The sequence below is a fragment of the Carassius carassius genome, chromosome 48, assembly GCF_963082965.1.
Source record: "Carassius carassius chromosome 48, fCarCar2.1, whole genome shotgun sequence".
Taxonomy (NCBI): domain Eukaryota; kingdom Metazoa; phylum Chordata; class Actinopteri; order Cypriniformes; family Cyprinidae; genus Carassius; species Carassius carassius.
Window position 1 is genome coordinate 21,155,500 of NC_081802.1, and position 21,878 is coordinate 21,177,377.

Below are 21,878 nucleotides of genomic sequence, written 5' to 3' on the forward strand. Positions count from 1 at the left end.
TATTAAAATCACCAACTATTAAAACTTTATCTGCAGCCAGAACTAACTCAGATGTAAAATCACCAAACTCTTTAATAAAGTCTGTATGGTGCCCTGGTGGCCTGTATACAGTAGCCAGGACAAACATAACAGGGGATTTATCATTAACATTTGTTTCTCTGGATAATGTTATGTGAAGGACCATTACTTCAAACGAGTTATACTTGTAGCCTGCCCTCTGAGAAATCCTGAAAACGTTGTTATAATTGAAGCAACACCTCCACCTTTGCCTTTTAGACGTGGCTCATGTTTATAACAGTAATCTTGGGGGGTGGACTCATTTAAAATAATGTAATCATCAGGTTTTAGCCAGGTTTCTGTCAAACAGAGCACATCTATATTATGATCAGTGATCATATTATTTACAAAAAGTGTTTTCGTAGAAAGGGATCTGATATTCAATAAGCCAAGCTTTATCATTTGTTTATCCATATTGCTTCTGTTTTTTATTTGTTGAACCTCAATTAAATTGTTAATCTTAACTTGGTTTGGACGTTTTTTGTATTTTCTAGTTCGGGGAACAGACACAGTCTCTATAGTGTGATATCTAGGTGAAAACGTCTCTATGTGCTGAGAATTAACTGACCTCTGTGACGGGAGGCAGCTAGCAGACGGTCGGTTTAGCCAGTCTGTCTGCTTCCTGACCTGGGCCCCAGTTAGTCAAGTATAAACACTAAGACTATTTGCCATATTTCTAGAGAGAAGAGTGGCGCCACCCCAGGAGGGATGAAGACCATCTCTTTTAAACAGGTCAGGTCTGCCCCAAAAGCTCGTCCAATTGTCTATGAAACCTATGTTATTCTGTGGGCACCACTTAGACATCCAGCCATTGAGTGATGACAATCTGCTATGCATCTCATCACCACGGTAAGCAGGGAGGGGACCAGAGCATATTACAGTGTCTGACATCGTGCTTGCAAGTTCACACACCTCTTTAATGTTATTTTTAGTGATCTCCGACTGGCGAAGTCGAACATCATTAGCGCCGGCATGAATAACAATCTTACTGTATTTACGTTTAGCATTAGCCAGCACTTTTAAATTTGCCAAGATGTCAGGCGCTCTGGCTCCCAGTAAACATTTGACTATGGTGGCTGGTGTCTCTATATTCACGTTCCGTACAATAGAATCACCAATAACTAGAGCACTTTCATCAGGTCTCTCGGTGGGTGCATCACTGAGTGGGGAGAACCTGTTTAATGTTTTGATCGGAACAGAGGAGCGGTGTTTTGACCCACGACTACGCTGCCTCACCGTCACCCAGTTGCCCTGCTGCAGGGGCTCTGTTTCCGGAACCGAACAATGTACAGGAATCCCTGAGTTAGACGCATCCAAAGCCGTATCTAGAGCCCTAACATTCTTACTGTCCTCAATTAAAGTTTGGATGCGTGTCTCTAATTCTGAAATCTTCTCTGTCAGCCTAACTATTTCCCTGCATTTATCACATGTGAATCCCTCATCAGCGACAGAGATAGATAAACTATACATGTGGCAAGAGGTGCAAGAAACAATGATAGGAGAAGCCATTACTCACCGTGCTTGATTAAATATTCTTACTGCGGTTGTTTGAACTTGTGAAAAACGTCAAAGCTCTTGGGCTTGGTCTCAAACTCAATTCCTCTATTTTCTCCAAATTCCAAATTCTTCAATGACCTAGGACTGAAATACATTGCAGATATGTTCACTGAATATAAACCTAACACCTCCTTTAGTTACTATGCCGCCCACAGTTGGAATCAGCTTCCAGGAGAGATCAGATGTGCTAAAACACTATCCACTTTTAAATCTAGACTCAAAACCCATCTGTTTAGCTGTGCATTTATTGAATGAGCACTGTGTGATGTCCGAACTGATTGCACTATATTTTATGTATTCACTGTTTTTTATGTAAAATAATTTTACATTTTCAAATGTTTTAAATTCATTTTAAATTGGTCAATTTTTAAATCATTTCCAAAGTTTTAAAATTGCTTGTTTTTATTTTTGTTATTATTTTTCTTCATGATTATTTTACTTTCTTTTATGTAAAGCACTTTGAATTACCATTGTGTACGAAGTGTGCAATATAAATAAACTTGCCTTGCCTATATATATTTATTTATTTATTCATTGCATCTAAATTATTATTATTTGTTCTGATATTGTGTATCGAATACCAGCTTTTAATAACAACATAACAGTATGACAGTAACTTTTGCTTATAGAATTGTTGTATGTAAAAACAATGGGTTCACATTGTGTGTATAATATTTTAAATATATTTAAGATAAAATGTCTATGAATAAAATGTAATCTTAATACATTTATAAGGCCATCCAAATTGTAGATTGTTATTTGACATATATGTGGATCCTACATTTTTAATGTAATTGAAAAATAAATACACACATAAGCATGAAAGTTACTGATGGATCATGATTTGTTCATAAAAATATGCATAATTCATGTTTTCATCTTTCTTGTGAGATACTGCTTAATTAGAATTATTTGTTTTGTACCAGATTAATTATAGTTAACTAAAACTAAAACCAAAACCGTAAAAATACATTTTTGTTACTTGAAATAAAACGAACTTCAAAAAAAAATAAACATTCATTTCTTATTTTCTTTTACTTTAACTAGATGTACTAAAATAACTAAAACTAATAGACTATGTAGATATATTAATAAAGTAAGAAAATGGCAAAAACACAATACAATTACTAAAACATGAACTAAAATTCAGATGAAAACCGAAAGTAAAAGTATAGTAAGATAACACTTGTAACTTGTGATTATGTACTCTCAGCTTTTACATATTTCACCATGTTTGAAATAATTCTGCAGATTTCCCCCCAAATCAGTGCAGAAAATGCCTGGTCTGGGGTGTTATACAATAAAACATGCAACATTTCTTGCAATTTGTGTGTGCATTGTTCTTGATTTGAAAGGCACATAAATAATTGTTTGACATATGTGATCAAGTCTGATGTGTGCTAATGTTTCCTCTGTGTCTTCCTCATTTCTGTCTCAGTTTGACGGAGATGTCCGCGTCTGCGAGTGCATCTTCCTCCGTGTCTCCAGGAGCGTCCTCCGCGCTGGCGTCCACTCGGCCACGTCATGTGAAGTCCATGTCCGCCTCAGGACACCCCAGCAAGTCCCCGCTGCCGCCCATCGAGGACAATGCTGAATTCAAGGGGTGAGCCAGCCCACACGGCCTTCAGTAGTTCACAGACATATCATTGAGAGACTGTTCTAGTGTCTGTTTCTCCATTTTCTTATACTTTAGTTTTATATATTTCCTGTTTTCTTATGAATTTTTGCTATTAATCATTATGTTTTTGTATAGAGATTCAGCTGGTTTTATAGTTAAATAATTTTAAAGCATTAAGCGTTTTGTTTTGGAGTCTGGTTCCTTGAGAGAGTCATGTGGATGCGTGGTCTGTCTGCAGGGCTCCGTCCACGTCTCCGTCAGCTCACAGCATCAGCAGTATGACTCCGGATCGGACGCGCTTTCCTCGGGGCACCTCCAGCCGCAGCACCTTCCACGGGGCGCAGCTCAGAGACCGCCGCAGCGCCACATACAACGGCCCTCCCGCATCACCCTCACTGTCCCACGACACGGGCGCTCTCGCCCAGGCGCGCAGGGGAACCTCGTCCGGATTCATCAGCAAGCTCACCTCCAAACTTGTGCGGAGGTCAGTGTCTAGATCCGTCTCCAGATGAGCCTGAGTGTGCACTTCCTTTACAGTCTCCTGAGCTTTGTGTGGAAGTCAGGTCAGGATTCAACATGACGGCCCGCACTTCTGTAAAAAACTCAATCATGATGAATTCCACGACTAGTCAAAAGTTTTGAATAATTACGATTTTGTTTGTCGTTTTTTGAAAGAAATTGTCTCTGTTCACCAAGACTTCATTTGTTTGATTAAAAATGCCACAGAATGGGTAATATTATGAAATATACATCAATTTAAAAGAGCTGTTTCCATTTTAAATATATTTGACATTTTCAGAAGCCATTATTCCAGTCTTCAGAAATATGTTGATTTGGTGCTCAATTATTCATAATGGTTCTTATCATTATAAATGTTGAAATATTTTGTTACATCTGTACAGTCACTTTAAATCAATGTAATTTATCTTTGCTGCAAATTTTTTTGATAATCAGTATATTAGAATGGTTTCTGAAGATCATGTGACACTGAACACTGGAGTAATGATGCTGAAAATACAGATATTTAAAATGGTTATAACATTTCACAATATTACTGTTTTTACTGTTTTTTGGGATCAAATTGATCTAGACCTTGATGAGCAGAAGAGACTTATTTAAAAAACATTATAAAAAAACTTTAAAAATCTTACTGATCCCAAACTTTGTGTATCAGTTCGTTGTTCTTATAGTGGTTTTTAGAATTCAAATTTAGAAGTATTTAATACTTTAAATGACTTCACCTTGAAACACCCTTGGATATCTACTGTGGGCCTCTGGTTGAGATACCACTGCTTTACACTCTTTACAAACCATTAGCATTTAGTTAGCAGCTAACGCCCTACACTGCAGTGTGTGTGTGTATGTGTGTGTGTGGAAGAGAGAGAGCTAGGTGGCCTGACACACACACACACACACACACACACACACTTGCGTTCAGTGCTTCTTTCATGATTGATAAACTATTTTCCTGTAAAGCTGCTTTGACACAATCAGTATTGTGTAAAGCGCTATACAAATAAAGGTGACTTGACTTGAATGGGTGCCGTCAGAATGAGAGTTGATTAAAACATCAAGTAATCTACACCACTCCATTTATTATAAACACATGAGATGAAAATCTTTGTGTTTTTAATAAACAAATTCATCAAGATGTTTGAACTTTTAAACTGTTGCTTGTGCCAAAATACAAGTGCATAAGCCATAATCTAATAAGATTTCCGACTCAGATAGGCAAAGAAAAAGCTTTAAATATAAATCTCAATCTCTCTCTCGGCTGCTTCATGTTAGCGGTACGCAATGTGGCAGAAACATCCCCTTCATATTATGGATACTAAATTAATATAGCAAAACTTCATTTGAATCAACTTGTTTCATTCAAATTAAATTAATATTTGACTGTTTGAAATGCAAGTGCAAATATGTGACCAAAATGTCACTGGTTCTATCGCACGTTTGAGCTTTCGCATTTATTGTGTCTCATCTTATGTTCGTGCATTGATCAGTTGTGAATAAAAGTTAAAATTAAGTCTGAATTTATGAGTGATGCACTAACCTGTCGATCTCTTAATTCTCTGAAAAGATCGGGATGAGCATGTGACAAATGCTTAGCAAGATTTTATTTGTGTTGAATCCTGTGGTCAGTTCGTTCACCTTTATCTTCTGTTTTGTATGCAAGGTAATATATTTAACTTCTGCAGTTCTCTGTATTTATTAGTTTTGGGCGCGTTAATAGAGTTTCATCTATTTGATCCATGGCGTTGTTCTTCAGGTTTACCAGTTTCGCAACATTTTGGGAAGCACTGCCATCTACAGGAGAACTTCTGAACAGAAGCGCATGAAATACTGAATACCGTACCGTTTGAAATATAATAGATACTGGTATTTTTAAAGTACCACACATGAAAAAGTAATCTGGTCTGAATCAGGAGAGAAATCTGCACAGATCAGGTATCGTCTACAAACCAAAACCGCTCTAAACAAAAATGTGGGGGTGTTTTTAATGTGAGAGACAACAGGAGATGAACTTTTTCACTGGAGGAAGCATTAATATGGATTATGGACTCATATTTTGGCTGAAACGACAGTCTAAAAGTTAAAACATCTTTATGGATTTGTTTCTTACAAACACGCAGCTTTTTTCTTCACAAGACATTAACTGGTGGTGTGGATTATTGTGATGTTTTTATCAGCTGTTTGGACTCTCATTCTGACGGCACCCATTCACTGCAGAGCACTGATTGCTGAGACACTGATGCAATGCTACATTTCTCCAAATCTGATGAAGAAACAAATCCAAATCTTGAATCGCCTGAGAGTGAATTCATATTTCTGAGTGAACTAGTCCTAGGTTTTTAATAATTGTATCGTGTTATTATAGATAATGGGCCTATAATATTTGTTTGGTCATTTTTCACTTTAGTTAATTTGTTCTTCAGATTTCATGGCTGACCCACAGGTCTGGGGTCCGCGCTTTGGTTTTGAACATGCTGTGTTTGTTTGTTTGTCTGTTTGTGTTGTAGAACTCTGTCTTTCAGAAGGGCAAGGTAGGGAACAATAGTTTTACATTTCAGACTCGCGTGTGGAAATGTGTCCTCACACACCCTTCTCCTCAGAACTAGACTCCTGTCGACCCGTGTGTGTGTTACTAATGACCTGTGCATCCGTCACCTCTGTCAGTGTTTGCACGGCCTGCAGACTGACTTCCTCCTGATGATGATGACACTTCCCCCTCCTCAGACTATACCTGTGTGTGGAGAGTGCTGGCGTTTAGCTGTAGTCTGTTGAATGCTGATGGTCTGTAGTGGTCCTGTACCCGTTCCCCTGCTCAGAAGAAACTTTCTCAGTTTCCACAATAAGGCAGGTTTTGGACTCCTGTAATGCAGTAAGAATGATGAAGTACAGAAACAAGAGGCCATTCCTTACAGTGATTTTATCAGAGTCAAGAGAAGTTCATAGACGCACATGAAGCAGTGGTAAAATCACTGTAACACTGCTAATTGTTTATTGCTTTTATAAAAAAGCAGCAACATGATGAAAACATCAACAACAGTGTGTAATGTTCTTTTCACACCAAAGATGATAACTGTAAACATACAGTTTTCATAATAGTCTAATTCTAAGAGAATAGTGACATCTACACCACAGTTATATAATAACTACAGAAGAGCATTGCTGTTTGGAAGCACTTTCAGGGTTTTTTATTTTTTATGTTTATGTTTTATGTTTTTTTGCAAACCCCGCCTTCAGCTGATTCTAAAGATTTCATTGGTCATGTTAATAACAGCATTGATTGCCTACAATACAATGAAACATATAGTAACCAGAACATTAACCATAACTATAAAGTTTTAATAATCATTGTAAGAGAATAGCAATGTCCAGACAACGATATTGATGAAATCTCTTTCAGAAGTTTTTTTTTTTTATTCATGCAATTTCAAAGCAGTTCAGCCTAAAGTTTTCATTGGTTATCACTGAAATGCAGAAAATTATATTAACCATTAACCCTTACCTAAACCAGAATTTTTTTTATAATCGTTGTAAGTGATGTCTACAACGCAGCTATAATCTTAACGAGTCAATGGAATCATATTTACAGCAATCATATTTATTTATTTTTTTTTCGTGAGCCAGTTCAGCACAAACCCTGCTGCTTTGATTCTAAAGAGTTAACTGGGAATGGTTTTTACAGTGTCGATCAGATCAATCTTGCATGATTAGGTTGACCAATGAGATCAGCTGTGGGCGGGGTTTACGCTGAACTGGTTTGGGGAAAAAATGGTGCATTTGTTTAAACATTCAATCAAAATCCACCGGACCGAAAGGCTCTCAAGCATTTAAAGAGGTAGAAAACACAACTGCAGCAAGCCTAAACAGAATCTTATCATCTGTTGGTGTGGATGCTAATATAGTTATTGCTCTTGGTGTGAACGTCCCTCAGCTATGGGCAGTTTACAGTTGCATAGGAACTGTTGTCTATTGCACTAATCTATGGTTTTAGAGTTTAGTCGTCCACTGTTTTCTCAATGTGACCTCTGATATTTCCCAAGGGTACCCAGTGAAGGAGAGGCCCACGGTCGGGCGTACAGTTTGAGGTGAGGTTTTTATAGATCCTCTGTCTTATGTGAAACTGTTGCTTGTGGGGTATTTGTTGTTGCCTCCTCCAGTCAGTCGATAAGAGTCTGTGTTGACTGAAATGGTTCAGATGACCAATGTACAGTATTTTACTATGCGTGTGTGTGAGATTTCTGATTGTTTGGTGTATTTTGCATGTTTTCTAATCATTGAGAGCTGTCTTCTATCTTTCTGAGACAGATTGTACCATTCTGAACTACTTTGCTCATTTATCAGTCCATTTATAGTAGGGAGGCACTGATACTGAAAATCTTAATACCTCAAATAAGCAAAAAATGGACATTCAACATCAGGCAGCAGATGTCCAACAGCAACCAATTCCACTATGTATACAAAATATAATGTGTGTCTAATTTATGGTTTTGGTTTAGCTTTATTGGCCACAGGTTATTTTTTTCCATGCACCTTATTGGTTTTGTAAATGTGCTCCAGAAAAAAGGCCCATTCACACCAAGAACAATAAATATACAGATGACTATAACAATATATTAGCATCCGCACCAACGGACAATAACATTATAAGTGCGTGATGCAGTTATGTTGTCTGGTGATTTAAAGCTCAAAGTCTTTAAATTCAAGCAGATTCTGATTGGCTGTCAATGTTTGTATTGTTCATTAGCCGAATAATGTGGACTTTGCTATTAGCAGAACATTTTTATTATTAAAACTTTATAGGTATTGTGCTTGGCGTAAGCGGCTCTTAAAAGTCTGTCCACACTAACAACAGTAATCCTAACGATAGCTACTTTAGTGTACAAACCAACATGCAATTTAAATTAAGTGCGCACTGCAGTTTTGTTGTCTGCTGCTTTAAAAGCTCAAGCGCTGATAAAATCTGATTGGCTGTCACTGTTATTTTTTTAGTTCATCAGTTAGAAAAAAAACGTTCTGAAAGTAATTCCGACGATATTGTTCCTTTGTGTCGTTTTCGTTATTGCCGTAGTGTGGATGACGCTATTCTCACAGAATTAGAGCAATTATTAAAACTTTGTAATTACAATTTTTGTATTTGATGTGAACGGCAATTACAATTATTTTCATGCTGATAATGATAATCGTAATGATAACTATATTAGCGTACAAACCATTGTTTGATAAAATTGTTTATTATAAGTTCGTGATGCAGTTATGTCATCTGCTGCTTTAAAAGCTTGAGCGCTTTAAACTTGGATGGAATCTGATTGGCCATAAAAGCTTTTATTATTCATTAGTTGGAAAAATCGTTCTGAAAGGGAAATCATAGCTATCATTCCTCTGTCCTTATTATCGTTATAGTTGGAGCTTGGACATCGCTTTTCTCATAGTATTTTAACGATTATTAAAACTGCCCTTATGATACAGCCCTTCAGACTCAGATGGATTCTAATTGGCTGCCATTGTTTTCATTGTTCATTAGTTGGAAAAATCATTCTGAAAGTGATTTTGACAATAAGTGTTCATCTGTGTCAATATCGTTATAGCTGTGGTGTGGATTACACTGTTCTCATAGAAAGATTATTAAAACTGGACCTGTTAGACCTGTTCGCAGCTATAACCATAACTTTATTAGTATACAAACCAATGCTTCTTTAAACATTACAGTTTCTTAAAGTTATGTGGATTCTGATCGTCAATGTTTTTATCATTCATCAGCTGCACAGATCGCTCAGAAAGTGATTCCAGCAACATTGTTCCTCATTTTATATTAGCTGCTGTGCCATTCTCATATCATTAGAATGATTATTAAAGCTTCACCTTTATTATTGTCCTTGTGTGAACAGGCTTGAACTCTTCTATCTGTTCTAGTCTGTGATGAGAAATCAATCTGAACTCTTCTGTGTTGGTCGTCAGGAGTGGATCTGGAGAACCCAAGGAGGAAGGCCGTGACTCGAAGCCCAGATCGCTGCGCTTCACCTGGAGCATGAAGACCACCTCGTCCATGGAGCCGGGAGAAATGATGAGAGAGATCCGCAAGGTGCTGGACGCCAACAACTGCGACTACGAGCAGCGCGAGCGCTTCTTGCTCTTCTGCGTGCATGGCGACGCGCGACAGGACAGTCTCGTCCAGTGGGAGATGGAGGTGTGCAAACTACCCCGCCTGTCGCTCAACGGCGTGCGCTTCAAACGCATATCCGGGACATCCATCGCCTTCAAGAACATCGCTTCCAAAATTGCCAATGAGCTCAAGCTGTAAGCAAAGGGTTCGAAAAAATGCAAAACTATAGGGAACACTAAAAACAAAGGAATCTCGCCAGGAAGTTTTTGAGTTACTGCTTCTGTAAGCTACTGCTGTAATGTGTAGTGGAGAAAACATATGAATGCAAAAAGCTGAAAAGAGAAAAAACGCCCTAGCCTGAGTTTCATGACATGATCTCACATATACGCCTGGTTAAAACAACCATCTTGCAATAATATCGAAACTTGTTCAGGACAGAGATCTGTCAAATGAATTATCGTAACAGATTTAAACCAACTTTTTCCACATGTACAGTTAAGATATAGAATGTTTTTGTTGTATTGAATTAATGATAGAGTTGTATAATACATGACTTTCAGCCTACATATGTGGAGGTGTTGTATAGTCACTATTGAGCTCTGTACAGAATAATTATGTTCAATGTGTCATACTTGTTTAGATGCTTTCTTTCTCTGTTTTTTTTTTTTAATTTTGTTTTAGATTTTGACACCTCTCAGTTTTAACAGTTCTTTTATAACTTCTCAATGTTTGTTTTTAAAGGGACAGTTGATCCAACAATGGAAGTTCTATTATTTTCTCACCCTCATGTGCTCACAAAACCCGCATGTTGTTATTTTTCATGGAAGTAGAACATTTTGAAGAATTATGCAACTCTTTCTGTGGTGAACATGACTATTAAGCTCCAAAAATGAGAAAACACCATCATAATATTCCACACAATTCAATAGCCATATGTTACGCTTTTTGTAAGCATCCAAAATGTAAGTTGTTAATCATTGAAAATGTGCAGTCTTTAATAAATAACAGCATGCATGGAATGGCAAGAGAGCAGGTCAATAATGGCAGAACTTTCATTTTGGGTGAATCATCCTTTTAATTCAGAGTGAGAATTAGATGTGATCCTGAGATCCGAATTAAAGAGCAAGTGTTTTGTTTTGTAGAGAAGGTAGTGATTTTCCCAGATGCAGGTGGTTTGGTACAAATCAGCTAAAAATTAGTAAACAAACCGTGAAATAATTTTTTTTTTTGGTTTTGTAATAAGTGATGATGATGGACTACAACCACTCGTATTGGTACTTTCTACTAGTTCTTTTGTACTGAAGTATCGAAGGTTAAATGTGCAATGCTGTCTATGTTGTATTACTGTAATACTGATTAAAGAGGTTGTGACTGCACACTTTTAAAGGCAAGATGAGCTCAAGTTTAAGTAGTTTGAGAAAAAGGATTAGTGACGAAATATTAAAGGGTAAAGCTGTGATTAAAGCTCAGAGAGGCATTGAATGTTTGAATGTCAACTGTGATGTTCTATTTTGTGAAGGTACATTTCCAGGATTTCCTTTGGGTTTTTTTATTTTTAATGGCTATATGGATGAAACGGTTTTGATGGGAAGCAAGCTGAAGGCTGAGGATCTCCAAAAATGCAATTAAACTCCAACACATTTCATCCCATTATTCTTTGGACATAGTACTGTACATTTCTGCGGAAAAATCCCTTGGGCCACTGTGGTTCAGTCCCACTGGAGCACATTAAAGCTTACTTGAAATGAGTCTTTGAACTGAAATGTTGTGTCCTTTTTCTGGAGTATATAACATAGCTCAATGCAATCATTATATCAAATATTTATGAGAACCAGCTGAAAACCTAACTTTCTGTTCTTCTGTTTTGCAGACGATCATATAAGCTTAGGATATAGTAAATACTGCTGACTGGTAAATGAGTCTAAACACAAATGCAATGAAAATCCTATAATGTGTACTTTTCTGTTAAAAGAAACAAACAGGTCATATTTCAGGCCCAAACTAAAAAAAAAAACCTTAAGCCTGTTCTAAGACTTTAATAATTCTGTATTGTGACATTTTTGTCAATGAAAATGGTAGAATCCACTTGATAGATCAATTCAGTCAAAATTATTAGCCATGTCAATTTGGACAGCTTTTGGCACTAGAAAATTTAAGAGACCCCAAAACTGCAAACAGGAATGTTGAGACCATCCCCAATGTCCCAAATTTCACAACCTTTACATGTGCCATAGACTTCCAAGGCAGAAGAAAAATAATGCTGTGTCCAAAATCAAATACTCTCTTAGTAGGTACCTCTTTTAAATATTTCGCAATCATTAAAATATATGTTTATATAGTATGAATTTGTGTAGTATGAATTTATCTGGATGTACTATATCTGTCACTTTGTCACTGAAATGTGACTTGCAGCATCAGTTGCATTGCTTCACTGACATTCATAACTCGTTTCCTGTGGCTTTATGGGATAAAGTATTCAAAATCTGAGAAAATATGTATTTTTACCTTCTAATAGAAGTAAAGCATGTTTGGATGCAGCCTTATAAAAAAATTTTTAAATGTATAATCAAGTGAAACATGAAGTTTCAATAACAATATACAATACTATACCATTCAAAAGCTTGATGTAAATAATATAAATATAACAAATAGATAACTGTAACAAATGTAAAAACAATGCTTTTCTTTCAATTTATTCCCCCTAAAAACCCAGAAAAATATTCTCAGCTCTTTTCAACATTAATAATAATGTTAATAATAATAACAATAAATGTTTTTTTTTTAGAAAATAAGATTGTTAAAAGGATTTCTGAAGGATTGTGTGACTGGAGTAATGAGCCAAACAATTTGTTTGAAAGTCAGCTTTGATTGTTTCTAATAAACTGTTTAACTGCTCCCCCAAGTGGATATTAAAGTATGTTGTGGGATAATTAAATATATTCTTAATAAACTACAAACATAAAATTATATAGATTTATTTTGTTCTCACATTCTCTCTTGTAACTCCTCACTCACAGTGGCACAGCTGACTGAAAGGCTCATTATGCAGCTCATTATGCGGCTCATTATGCGGCTCATTATGCAGCTCATTATGCAGGCCTTTGTCTTCTCAGGTGTAAATCACAATGATATTCATGGTAGTTGACGCCTACTCGCATATGACTTTTACCAACAAAAAGTGTCTTAGAAAATTTAAATCAATATATTGTTTTCTGTGAGTGAGTAAACAAAATGATTTTCACATCATTTAGAAAGAAAAATTCTAGGCTACAAGCTCCAGTTCTCAAAAATCCCGGGAACCAATGTTCTTTATGTGTTTTATGGCCTTATTCAAGTGTTTTAACATTTTTAGTTTTTCAAAAACACAATCATGTACATACATGCATTTCACATATTATTACAGCCCAGTTTGTGCTGATTACAGTGAGATTAGACTTTACCCATTCAGATATTTATAAGAAACTGAAAAAAGCACAAATGCCAGGGCATGACAAAACTTCTCCAGGCCCCAAAAATACCCTTAGACTCCAGAGGGTTAAACTGTGGCTCCAAACTACAGAACCTCTAATGAGTTTTGCTATACCAGTTACTTCCATCTGAAGTTGTAGTCTGCCCAGGATGTCACCCAGGTGTTTGTTCTCGGCAAGACGCAGCATTTTTACTGTGACGCTTGCCTTCTGGCCTGTGGCAACCTCTACAGGTGAGCTGACCACCCAATCCAAGTGAGGCCTCCATATAAATGGATGTCTCAGTTTTTTATAAAGTGTCTGCATCTAAATAATAATAATAATAAAACATGTTTTAGATTGTTGGTGTGGGCAGAATAGACCATAATTTATATTTAGGGCATACCTCAGGGTTCGATATTAAGACCTCTTTACTTCTCACAGAAAACATTATAATCAACATGATATTGTATGAGGTAGTCGATTAAAATAAACCTTGAGAACATTGATGCAGATTGTTTTAAATGCCTAATCAATCTTCAGTATCATTAGAAAATCACAGGTAGGTGACTTTGATCAGGGTTGGAGCTAAACTCTCCAGCGCATTTGCCTCCAGGACCAGATTTGAGGAACCCTGCAATATATCCACCTAATTCAGGGTTATTCAAATCTTGCCCTGGAGGGCCAATGAGGTGCAGAGTTTGGCTCCAACCCTGATCAAACTCACCTCTCTGTGACTTTATAATGATCCCAAAAACATTGATTAGCACAAGAGAGAAACAGACAAATATTAGCGTAGATGCCATTCTTCTAATGATGTAGCAAGTACATAGGGTGTTATGGGAAGTGTTTCCGGTTCCGGTTTACCTAATTAATGCAGCCTAAAAATCCTTTATTGGATTTGGATATTAAAAGCATATTAGTATGTTATGTGTAAGCCAGGTTAAAGGCATGGGTCTTTAATCTAGATTTAAACTGCAAGAGTGTGTCTGCCTCCCGAACAATGTTAGGTAGGTTATTCCAGAGTTTAGGAGCCAAATAGGAAAAGGATCTGCCGCCCGTAGTTGATTTTGATATTCTAGGTATTATCAAATTGCCTGAGTTTTGAGAACGTAGCGGACATAGAGGATTATAATGTAAAAGGAGCTCATTCAAATACTGAGGTGCTAAACCTTTCAGGGCTTTATAAGTAATAAGCAATATTTTAAAATCTATATGATATCCCTTTAAAACTCGAATCCACAACCTTTAGAAACAAGTCTGATTCTCTAACCATTAGGCCACAACTTCCCTAATATATGATGCTAATGACATAAAAGGCCACTAAAGAGTGTTTAAAGAGAAACTCTTGTAAGCAGGCATAATTTCTGTAAGACACCAGTTTCAGATGGTCTTCCATGTTCACCCAACTAGCCAGGGTGAACGTATTGTAAATTGCTCTGATGTAAGCATATACAACCATAAATTGTGAACTCCAACCACAGGGCCCTTGCATCATGCCAGTCATGAGCCACACCAATCTTTACCAAAGACAATGGTGAAGAGTGCATCATAACCATGCAGTCTTCACTCTCAGGAATAAGTTCATCTATAGGGTAACGCTTTCCTGGCAGTCCTCTGCCATCTACTCTGAAACTACAAAACAAGTTATTATCATACAGGGATCCTCAAATCTGGCCCACAAGTTCCGATTTTGTGCAGAGTTTAGCTCTGATCCTAGTCAAACACACCTGAGCAAGCTAATCAATCTTCAGTATCATTAGAAAATCACAGGTAGGTGACTTTGATCAGGGTTGGAGCTAAACTCTCCAGCGCATTTGCCTCCAGGACCAGATTTGAGGAACCCTGCAATATATCCACCTAATTCAGGGTTATTCAAATCTTGCCCTGGAGGGCCAATGAGGTGCAGAGTTTGGCTCCAACCCTGATCAAACTCACCTCTCTGTGACTTTATAATGATCCCAAAAACATTGATTAGCACGCTCAAGTGTGTTTGAATAGGGTTGGAGCCAAACTCTGCACCGGATTGGCCCTCCAGGGCAAGATTTGAATAACCCTGACCTAATTAGACCTGTGATCACCTGCTGTACCTGTTGTGGCCTGAGTGAGGAGCTGTCTGTGCTCTTCTCTGCTGCAGTGTGAGGGGAAGCAGTAGTCCTCAATGCTGCGGCCTACAGTCACCCCACAACTCAAAGACAACACCACCCTACACACACAAACATTTTACACATGCTACCTCTCATCATTATATATTAATGACACATATTACACAGAGGTAACTAAGAGAGTAAATGAAATTATGTCCCAGAGTTTTCCCTAAAACTAAAATGTGACACTTACTGACAGTAATGGTGCTATAAACTGAATGAGCGGTTCATATCTGACTATTCATTGTATACTTGGCTAGGTTAAAATATATTCCCAAAATATCGAGATCAAGTGATAAATCAGATGAGATGAGATGAGATGAGGCATTGTCATTAAATATTGTTTTTTTCTTAGCTTCAGGTTGTCATAATTGAAGTCACTCTCTTGAACAGTGTCAGTGGTGAACTTGTAGCTGTGGTAAGACTCAATAATACGGTCGAATAAGTCACAGAACGGGATGTATGATTGAGCATCAGCCGTTAAACAGCCCACCGCTTCTGGTCCTGTAGACTGACCTGTCAGACAAAGTCAGACAAGAACTAACTTAAAAAGAGCTTTCCCCCAACCCAGATGCACAGTAACAATTAAATATACATATTCTATTAGATTTATAATTTTTTTAAATTTAATTAATATTATAAAATAATGAATAAAACATTTTCATATATATATATATATATATATATATATATATATATATAAACAAAATTATCAGACAATGAACAACCTGTAGTACCTTCGTAGAAACCCAAAGGTCCACAGATATATAGAAACCAAATATATTACCTTGAGCCTCATCTGATATGCTTCCTGTGACTTTGTGTGTGTGTGTGTATGTGTGTAGAAGGAAAGTAAAACTTGAAACATGAATAAATGCATAAATTTATAAAAATTTATAAAACTTAGTTGTATTGAATGTGCACTTTAGTGTATTTCAAATCTTAAATTTATTAAAATAATAATAATAACCCATACTTGTATATAATAATATAAAGTGAGTGAAGTGTGGCCAAGTGTAGTGTCCCATACTTGGAAGTTGTGTTCTGTATCAACTCCTCCAAGCACACACACACACACACACACACACACACACACACACACACACACACACACACACACACACACACACACACACACACACACACACACACAGCCATGTTGCTGCAGAGCAGATGGAGGTTCAGTTCTTGCTCAAAGGTCTCATCTCAGTCGTAGTATTGAGGGTGCATTCACTCCCCCCACAAACAATTCCTGCTGGACCTAAAAGTCACCTTTATTTATATAGCGCTTTAAACAAAATACATTGCGTCAAAGCAACTGAACAACATTCATTAGGAAAACAGTGTCAATAATGCAAAAATGATAGTTAAAGGCAGTTCATCATTGGATTCAGTGATGTCATCTCTGTTCAGTTAAATAGTGTCTGTGCATTTATTTGCAATCAAGTCAACGATATCGCTGTAGATGAAGTGTCCCCAACTAAGCAAGCCAGAGGCGACAGCGGCAAGGAACCGAAACTCCATCGGTGACAGAATGGAGAAAAAAACCTTGGGAGAAACCAGGCTCAGTTGGGGGCCAGTTCTCCTCTGACCGGACGAAACCAGTAGTTCAATTCCAGGCTGCAGCAAAGTCAGATTGTGCAGAAGAATCATCTGTTTCCTGTGGTCTTGTCCTGGTGCTCCTCTGAGACAAGGTCTTTACAGGGGATCTGTATCTGGGGCTCTAGTTGTCCTGGTCTCCGCTGTCTTTCAGGGCAATAGAGGTCCTTTCTAGGTGCTGATCCACCATCTGGTCTGGATACGTACTGGATCCGGGTGACTGCAGTGACCCTCTGATCTGGACACAGACTGGATCTGGTGGCCACGGTGACCTCGGAACAAGAGAGAAACAGACAAATATTAGCGTAGATGCCATTCTTCTAATGATGTAGCAAGTACATAGGTTGTTATGGGAAGTGTTTCCGGTTCCGGTTTACCTAATTAATGCAGCCTAAAAATCCTTTATTGGATTTGGATATTAAAAGCATATTAGTATGTTATGTGTAAGCCAGGTTAAAGGCATGGGTCTTTAATCTAGATTTAAACTGCAAGAGTGTGTCTGCCTCCCGAACAATGTTAGGTAGGTTATTCCAGAGTTTAGGAGCCAAATAGGAAAAGGATCTGCCGCCCGTAGTTGATTTTGATATTCTAGGTATTATCAAATTGCCTGAGTTTTGAGAACGTAGCGGACATAGAGGATTATAATGTAAAAGGAGCTCATTCAAATACTGAGGTGCTAAACCTTTCAGGGCTTTATAAGTAATAAGCAATATTTTAAAATCTATATGATATCCCTTTAAAACTCGAATCCACAACCTTTAGAAACAAGTCTGATTCTCTAACCATTAGGCCACGACTTCCCTAATATATGATGCTAATGACATAAAAGGCCACTAAAGAGTGTTTAAAGAGAAACACTTTCATGACTGATTCTTAATAAACACTTTATTATAATGTCAAAAGTTTAATAGGACTCTAAAATTAAATTATTGCATGAATACATTTTCATCAAAATACCATTACCATGCAATTAAATGTGCAAAAACATTAAATTAATTTCACACTTAAGCATATTCTTTAAAAGGGATATTATTTCCATTAAAAGTAATCATCTTTTAAAAATATGCTAATGTGTAGGCCTTATCCACATTAAAATGACTTAATCAACACAAATGAAGTCTTCAGATGTATTCCCCTCTTTGAAGAAGCTAGTGGCTGTACATTCATTCAGAGACGTGATAGTTTCGTTTCTCTGCAGTCTGCAGCGTGTAACTGTTCACTGGAGACTATGACTCATTCGATGAATAGATGGTTCGAGTGAGATGAGAGACAATAAAACTTTGATACTTCATACTGACAAATACACACACACACACACACACACACATATACATACATTATATATATATATATATACACAAAAATATCTTTCTGTCAAAAACATAGCTCACCTGGATCCTCAAATCTGATGATATCATGCTGTGCACATGTGCAGGTTGAGGGTTCGGCCCCATGAGGGTGTGGTTTCTGTCCAGGTTTGGGAACTCATCTTTGGGGGAACTTCTCTTCAGATTGAACCTGCTCATTGGGTCACAGGGGAGTAAACTCTGATACTGCTATTATTACATCTTTATTCAATAATATATTTTAAATAATGAAGCAGCAAAGTCATTCTTATTAGACATCAAACTGGACAAAATGTAAATTTTGATCATGATCATATAATAAATATGTAAAACAGTGTTATTTTAGTGTTATGACCAGTTGTTTTATTTGAGTAATATTATATTTTGCAATCTTGTTTTTATATATATATATATATATATATATATATATATATATATATGTGTGTGTGTGTGTGTGTGTGTGTCTGTTTTTATTTATTGTAGTACATAAAGTTAAACTAAACGAAAATGAGAGATGTTGTTTTGGCAACTAGATTAAATAGCCCAGATGGCACCTCGATATCAATCTGACATCAAATATAATAAAGATTTTATCAAGAAGCTGTAACATCTTAATTTCTTCCAGTGGTAATTAGGTGAAAATAGAAAGTTAATCCTACAATGAAATTGGTTTAATGTATCTGTAAGCCAATATAATTGATGTTCAAATCAGATCTACGTGTCAAGTTATTGATGTCAGTTTGATTTGCATATGTGACAGGGTTGTTTTTTATTTATTTTTTTTAAGTCAGATGTCTTTTCAACATCAATTGCACACTAGTCATTTTTGTTTGTTTTATTTCAAGTTCCTGTAAGTTTAATTAAATGTAATAAACAGTTTTGAACTAAATTACGTCTCAAACCTGCCAAAAATGGTCAAGCTTGTATAGCCATTCGAGATCTGTGCAAGAACGAGATTCGAGAACTATGCAACTGCCTGGCAGCACCTTTTTTTTTTTTGTCCACAGGCAAGAGTACGGGACTTTCCACTAGCTGGGTGTAAATGGGTTTGGTGTATCTGTGAAGGGGAATACCTCCAGCACAGGCCTGTATTTCGACTCCTTTGGGTGCTCAGTAGGTGCTGAAACAGAAATCAGACATGAGTTTAAATACCTCTGAACTAACGCCACACAAACTTGTGTTTGTTTTATTGAGTTAATAGTTATTTTTTTTTCAGTCTAAAATGAGTAGTTAAAGGACTAACTGGTTCTGATGTTCAGTTCATCGCAATCACATGCAAAGGCATTTCATGCATCCAAAATATGACACTGACCCTTAATCACCCACATTTTTTCTCTTTTTCACATCTTGAGCTTTCTTTTGTATGTTTTTTCCTGAAAACTCTTGCACACACACACACACACACACACACACACTCCAGTGAACAACAGCCTGACGTAGCTGTGGATGATATCTATGAATAGCCAGTGGGGCTCATTGTCATATGAGCAGCTATTGTCCCATCACTCACCACACAAAGCACGAGCCCCATGCTGGTGTCATAATGTACCTATTTATACAGTTGTGTTTTAGGCCTGTATATTAGCAGGGACAAAATATTTTGAGTTTGTTTCAGGTGATGACATTTGTGGGATTTGATTTTGCATTGCAAATGAATTTGATGATTGCATGCTTTGAGAGGAAAATGCTGCATACTCATAATGTGTGGTCTCGCAATGTACTTGCTTTTCACTTGAACACCACAACTGCAAAACATTGCCGTTATCACTGATAATAATATATGTGAAAAAAATGGATATACAGAAAAACAAGTTAATTTATGAATACAGACATTTCAGGTTAAACATAAATGCACAATCATCATTCATTTAGGAATTAAAATGATCTCTGCACTGAAGAGAGTCATATTTTTGTTCACTAGAGGTGAAGTAAAGCTGGTTAGCAACGAGAGTTTTTGATTTTCTTAAGAAAATTTGAGTGGTTTTTGCAAAAGCCATTACCTTGCCAGGTTAGGGTGTTGCCATGCAGTTCAGAGGGGTTTTTAGTGCACCGTTATGCATTACTTGTGGGTTTTGACAGGGTGTAGTATTTAGCATGTCAATATGCAGTTTAGCAGTGCTTTGCACACTGCTATGGTGTTGTTAGCAGTTTTAAGCTAAGGTGTTTTATGTGGTTGCTAGATGTTTCTTATGAACTACTGTATTACAGTCTCCCCCACCCCTCATAGCAAAACCATAAAACTCTCATCTCAGTCTGAAAGAAATGGTTAGCTTGAGCCTGATCCGAGCAAAATACTGTATCTATCTGTTAAATCTTTAAATCCAACTAGTTCCATAATTGGACTCAAAAACACAGTGTAGTGTAATGCACAGGTCTACACACAGCATGTTTATGTGCGTCACTACAATATAAAAACACTGAGGAGCTGGCCGATAGAAGGGAACATTAGAGTACACTTTACTTCTCTCATTTGTTTGATGTGTTAGAATATGGCAAGTGTTGGGGTAACACATTACAAGTAATGTAATCAGAATCAATTACTTTTTTCATGTAACTATTAAAGTAACACATTACTTTTAAATTTACAGTGGAATATTGGAGTTACTTTTTCAATTAAAGTCATGCAAGTTGCTTGGTTTTCCCATTTATTCTCTGACTTCTCTCCTGTCGCATGTTGAGAGAATCTGGGAGCGAGAGACAGAGGCGCTTCCTTCAGTCTGACGTTTATTAATATCACTTTACGGTTGCCAAAAATAAAACTTTTTTTTTTTCATACAAGTAAGCCCAGCTCAGATGAGAGAAAGTTATGCAAAAGTCATGTAAAATATTACTTTCCATAAAAAGTTACTAGGTAACACAATTAGATACTTTTTTATGGAGCATGCCTAATGCAATATTGTAGTGTTACTTTTAAAACTAACTTTCCCCAACACTGAATATGGAATATGAACCAGAGACATTCTGGTTCATATGGAAGCTAGAAACCACTGAACTAATTTTAACATGAAGACAACTTCTGTAAAGCTTGAAAATATCAGATCCAGTGTTTGGGGTGGGCCTTTACAGCTGGGACCACTGAGCTTCAGAAAAACAAACTGGCTCTGTCCTTTTTCCTCAACAAACACTAGGATAGCAACTATCAGTCATCAAGACACTATTTGAAGCAAATAGTTTTATTGACTATGTTGTAGACAGGAAAGCAGGGGAGAGAGAAGGGGCCCAGGTCTATACGAGCCAGGCGAGTATGCTACGATCTGCACCACTCACTCAGACAAGATCGAAACCATGATCAGACATGGGACTGACACTATTCTCTTGTTCATTCACATCTAAACTGATATTTTCTTAAATGGCACATAAGTGTAGTACATTCAACACCTTCAGCTGGTTTGAACCATAGACTGCATAAAAACATGGACGTGGCATCCGTGACGTCACCCGTAGGTTTCTGAAGAGCGTTTTTGAAGCGCAAATTGGAGGCGTGGAGGCGGCCGTCGC

The 21,878-nt window shown here is 37.1% G+C and overlaps 1 protein-coding gene across 1 annotated transcript in view; it reads left to right on the forward strand.

The window, feature by feature from the left end:
- Positions 1-11,605, forward strand: part of LOC132131585 (serine/threonine-protein kinase MARK1-like) — a 51,133-nt gene extending 39,528 nt beyond the window's left edge. Inside the window, exons 15-19 of the mRNA XM_059543648.1 lie at positions 3,053-3,217; positions 3,471-3,716; positions 6,253-6,276; positions 7,783-7,827; positions 9,698-11,605. Of these exons, the coding sequence (XP_059399631.1) occupies positions 3,053-3,217; positions 3,471-3,716; positions 6,253-6,276; positions 7,783-7,827; positions 9,698-10,040 (823 nt within the window). The 3' untranslated portion in view covers positions 10,041-11,605. The remainder of the gene's footprint in view (positions 1-3,052; positions 3,218-3,470; positions 3,717-6,252; positions 6,277-7,782; positions 7,828-9,697) is intronic.
- The last annotated feature ends 10,273 nt before the right edge of the window (positions 11,606-21,878 follow it).